The sequence below is a fragment of the Penaeus monodon genome, chromosome 41, assembly GCF_015228065.2.
Source record: "Penaeus monodon isolate SGIC_2016 chromosome 41, NSTDA_Pmon_1, whole genome shotgun sequence".
NCBI lineage: Eukaryota > Metazoa > Arthropoda > Malacostraca > Decapoda > Penaeidae > Penaeus > Penaeus monodon.
This window is the reverse complement of record NC_051426.1, coordinates 16,894,732-16,900,079: the sequence shown is the minus strand read 5'-3', so window position 1 is coordinate 16,900,079 and position 5,348 is coordinate 16,894,732. Positions and strand designations below refer to the sequence as shown.

General features: G+C 40.8%; 1 protein-coding gene across 1 annotated transcript in view; it reads left to right on the top strand.

Moving 5' to 3' along the window:
- The first annotated feature begins 2,240 nt into the window (after window positions 1-2,240).
- The window catches only part of LOC119598418, an 11,854-nt gene continuing 8,746 nt past the window's right edge, over window positions 2,241-5,348 (top strand). The window contains exons 1-3 of the mRNA XM_037948062.1: window positions 2,241-2,255; window positions 2,736-2,911; window positions 3,062-3,196. Coding sequence (XP_037803990.1) covers window positions 2,241-2,255; window positions 2,736-2,911; window positions 3,062-3,196 — 326 coding nt within the window. The remainder of the gene's footprint in view (window positions 2,256-2,735; window positions 2,912-3,061; window positions 3,197-5,348) is intronic.

The window sequence follows — 5,348 nt, the reverse complement described above, 5'->3', positions numbered from 1 at the left end:
TTTTCGTCAACCATTTCTCTGTCCTTGATATTTTGGGGGTTAATATCTCTATCTTAAAGATAAGCAGATCAAGATGGTCTGTGAAAAAAGGAAACAAAAAAGGAAGAACACATGTGGCGGTACCTGTGCAGAAGGACCAAGCTACGTGTCTTGAAGGTGGAGGAGTAGTCACCAAAAAGACAAATTTTATCTGTGGTTCTAGCTTAGCATGATTTTTTTCTGATATTTAAAGTGTGTTAGGCAATGAATTATACTAAAAATGTGAAAGTAAAAGATTACACTAAAATATTAGATAATAAAGAACTAGAGGCAAAAATGAAACTTTGGTAACCAGAACAAAAATGGATGTGTATAAAAAATAAACTAGTGATAAATCCAAAATTACCAGAAGCTAAAAGAAAAGTGACAAAGAAGCATGGTGTGTCTATATCAAAATAAAGACAAAGCAATTCTTTGAAAAGGCACAAAAAAGTAACAAAAATTTACTAAATGTGTTGTGGCCAACATCATAAATTTTAAGACAAGCTAAAATACAAGATCTAATGCAAAGAACAAAATAAATGAAGTGAGGATCGTGAAAGAGGCCAAGACAAACAGGCGTGGTCACTGGCTATGCCCGTGAAGTGACATGAAAGACAGGTCAACTAGGGGCTAAACTTACAAATAGGTTGATTTGCTAGAACTCTGTCTCCCAACCATACCTATCTAAATATAATATAATAACAAAAGATTGATATATAAAACTTAGTTGTAAGTAGTATTATAAACTTGAATAATGAGAATGAATGAGAAGAGCCTGTATTAAGGAAGAAGTAAAAGGGGCAGCAGAAAACTGAATGCTATCTATAAGAAGGTTAAGTCTGCTATGAGCAAGGTGCCAAATGATGTGAGAATTGATTATTTACATATTTTTTGTGTTCAAAAGTACAAATGATACATCCAGATACTTGTGACCAGTTCCAGGACACAACATCCAAGAAAAGGGGAGGCATGAACTGATGCCAAAATATATTAGTTTAATGTAGATTAATGCATTAAACATTACATCAGGAGTAATCAGGGGATCGAGGTTCTCAGAGTTTAGTTAAGGAAAAAGACACATTTATACATATACACATAAATTCACTTGACATCTTAATACCAATTTTAGTGCAACCACATTTACACTGTGGCCTAAATCATCATGGACATGTCAAGCATAGGCATACTATTAGATGAAGGGATATTATCAGAAAGAATATAAAGATGGAATTACTTATGATCAAAGGGAAGCAAATTCCAGGAGACGGCGATTCCGGGATGTCCCCACAGAGTGCAAATAAGCATTGCCATTAGATATAACACTTTCATTTTATAAATATATGTGATGTGTGGTGTGATACCTTAGTAGTGTGATTTGTTTTTTTCTAATAAATTTATCAAAAGCATTTCGACTTTACACATGCCTACATAGAATAAAACAATATTAGCATCTATATGTTTTCTTTGTTCATTTTACTCTATTATAACATACCTAGGCTTCAGCATGAGGAAATATGAAATTGACCCAAGTAAAATATACAATAGATACCTACAAATATCACTGATATCATTGCCCATAAAATGAGCCTAATGTGCAAATCACCAGAATGAGCCAGCACATAATATTACTTTAGTTTTTGCTCAGTTTGCTACCCTTTTTCTGTTATCTCCTTCACCCAGCCTACCCACTCTCATTCTCAGCCATCACTAAGTGACACCATAGAAATCAAGAATCGACTGGTGAACGCCCAAGAGCAAGATAGTATTTCATCTCGCAGGAGGCACTGGAAGCCACAGATGAGTTGGGCTGAGTATTTTGAGCAGTTGTACCAAGCTGACGAGGGTAGTGTCGAGATTCCTTTGATGGACCCACCCATCAGAGAAGATCCACCCTCCCTAACAGGAGAGTGATATCTTGGAAAGTGATCTCCAAGCTGAAGAGTGGTAGAGCACCGGGTATCTGCAGCATCCCAGCTGAACTATTAAAAGCTGATGGTAAATCTATGGCAAGGGGTTTGCATGGTGTTATGGCTGCCATCTGGCAGCCTGGTACCATTCCCCTTGAGCTTCTGAGGGGTGTGGTCATCCCTCTCTGGAAGAGGAAAGAGGATCGATGGGACTGCAGCAATCACTACTCAGTATACCAGGTAAGGTTCTCGCTCACATTTTTCTTAGATGTATCAGAGACCACCTGCTGAGGCACCAGAGGCCAATGCAATATGGATTCACTCCTGGTAAGTCCACAATAGACCGTATCCAAGCGCTTCGAGTCATTGCAGAATGCTGTCCTGAGTTTGGCCGGGGCTGCTTGCAGCTTACATTGACCTCAAGAAGGCATTTGACACAGCGCATCGCGAATCACTCTGGGAGATCCTAGGACTAAGAGGAATTCCAACAAGAATTATTGGATTAATAGCAAGCATGCATACTGGTATTGAAAGTGCTGTATTTTGTGGTGGGGGCCTACCGAGCTTCTTCCCTGTTCAGGAGTGAGGCAAGGTTGTGTTCTTGCACCAACACTTTTCAACATTTGGACTGGATACTGCGCAGAGCTACTGTCCAAAATCATTGTAGAGCAACTCTGGGCTTACCGACCTTGACTTTGCTGACGATGTTGCTATTCAATCTGAGTCTCTGGAAACCTTGGTGGTGGCTCTAGCAATGAAGCAAAGCCCCTGGGGCTAGAGGTCTTCTGGACCAAGACCAATATACAGGCCTTTGGTGGCCTGATAGGAGAACCTGTTCAATTAGTATGTGCTTGTGGTGAGACCACTCAGGTTAAGGAGAACTTTACATTCTTTGTTAGTATAGTCTATGACTTAGGGCTGACGGACCAGGAAGTCAGTAGATCGAGTGGCCTGGCAGCAAGGGTCATCAACTCTCAACAAGAGTATTTAGGGATGCCGGTATCTGTGCAGAAGGACCAAGCTTCAAGGCCCTGATACTGCCAGTTTTACTATACTTGGATGCTATATTGTGCCTTGGAATCTCGTCTTGATACTGTTTGTAAAAGGTCCTTGCGCCATATCATGGGGTGCAGTTGGTTGGATCGTGTGTCCAACCAACGTTCCACCAAGAGACTGGTACAGGACCTGTTATTTGCACAACCTGTGATCACCAACTCAGGCAATACGAGCACCTGGCTCATTTCCCACAAGATGATCCTGCCAACCAGGTTGTTTCTGTTTAAGACAACCCTGGGTGGAGGAGGCCTGTGGGACGACCTAGGAAATCGTGGCTTGGGCAGATTGATCAAACCTGTCGTGAAGAGCTAGAGATGGGCCAAGCCCCTGCCTGGTGTCTCGCCATGAGACAGGGGGTGGAAACAAAGGGTGGATGCGGCTACACGCCCCCATTAGTGTTTCTCCCCTATGAATGATGATTTATACACACACACATACACACACACACACACACACACACACACACACACACACACACACACACACACACACACACACACACACAACACACACACACACACACACACACACACACACACACACACACAACACACACACACACACACACACACACACACACACACACACACACACACACACACACACACACACACATATATATATATATATATATATATATATATATATATGTGTGTGTGTGTGTGTGTGTGTGTGTGTGTGTGTGTGTGTGTGTGTGTGTGTGTGTGTGTGTGGTCTGTGTGTGTGTGTGTATGTGTGTGTGTGTATGTATATATACTCACACCCACACACACACACACACATACATATATAAATGTATATGTGTGTGTGTATTGCATACATTTAATTTCTCCCTATTCCTAGGTTCCTTTTAGCTGTTTTCATGGTGGTACCTGAGATCACTGTTTCATTTATTATCTGAGTGTTGAATTTCTGTACATCTCTCTTTATTTATAGTCTTTGTTATCTGTGAATATCTGTTTTGGATGTTAATGCTAAATTCTGTCGCTCTGGTCTTCATGTGAGCTAAATTTGGCTGCATTTTTCATAAGAGTTTGTTCCTTTCCCTTCTGAGGTGTAGTTTAATTTGCCTCTGACCATTCTATGGTCGCTGCCAAGATATACATTATCAATAACATTTTTTACTATATTGCGCCGGTTTGAAATTTCGTTTTTGATGTCAGATGGCGACTTCTAGTCTTTTTTCGAAGAATGTATTCATGATATTGAGTGATCGAGTCACCCCCAAATCGACTAGCATTTGTCTCCTCTCATACCTATTCCGTGATTCCCCACTACGGTTTCTCCCTCTGTCTTTTTACCTATTTTGGCATTAAAATCTCCCATAATTATTGTGAAATGGGTTTTTGCTCTCTTGCTGGCTAAATGATCATCTTCATAGAAGCTCTCCATTTCTTCATCACTGTGGCTGCAGGTTGGAGCACAAACTTAAACAATCTTTATATTGTACCTATTGTTTATTTTTATTATTAGTGAAGCCTCTGTTTCGCTTATACTATAGAATTCCACAATATTCTTTTCTAAACGTTTGTGAACTAAGAAACCTACCCCTAATTCCTACTTGCTACCCTGGAGTTTACTTCTCCAATAGAGCACGTGTCCATCATTTCACAGAGTCCTACAACATCCCATTTAGTGAAAGAGAGTTCCTCAAGTAATGCTAGTAAGTCGGATTCAGTTCTCATTATCCTTATATTGTATGTGCAAAGGTTCATCAAAGTGGGACGGCCTGTCTTTAACCGGAGATATTTCGCACCCTCTGCTCTGGAGCGATCCTAATCACCGCCGTAACCAGGGGTTCCTTCGCCTTCGGGGAATGAGGGCCGTTGCTCTGTTTGTGCAGTCATGGTTTTTGATTGAAAGGTTGACAGCTGAATTAATCACCCCCCCCACCTACTGGCTTAAGTGTATCTTGGTGGGAGGTGGGAGTAGTTTAGCCGGGATGCCACTGATAAGCCCCTCTAGCAGGGCTGGTCCTGTCTAGTGTGGACTTATGAGCAGCAACTCACGGGCCTGCTCACTTCACCATGGTATACTCCCGTGAGCAAAGGCTTGAGCATCAGAAATGCATACATGTGTGATTATATTTTATACAGTGATTTCTTTTATGTGTATGTACACTTTGTGCAGACATAACTGTTCACCCGCAATTGCCCTAAGTACGAGGCATATGTTCATTTTCTTCCACATGTATGTGCACATACGTTTATGAGTACACGTTGGTATTCACCCACATATATAGAATCACATATATATACACACATATTCATATATACATGCACATACACACATATACACACACACAACTACACATATATACACATACACGCACATACATATACATACACACATATAAATATATAC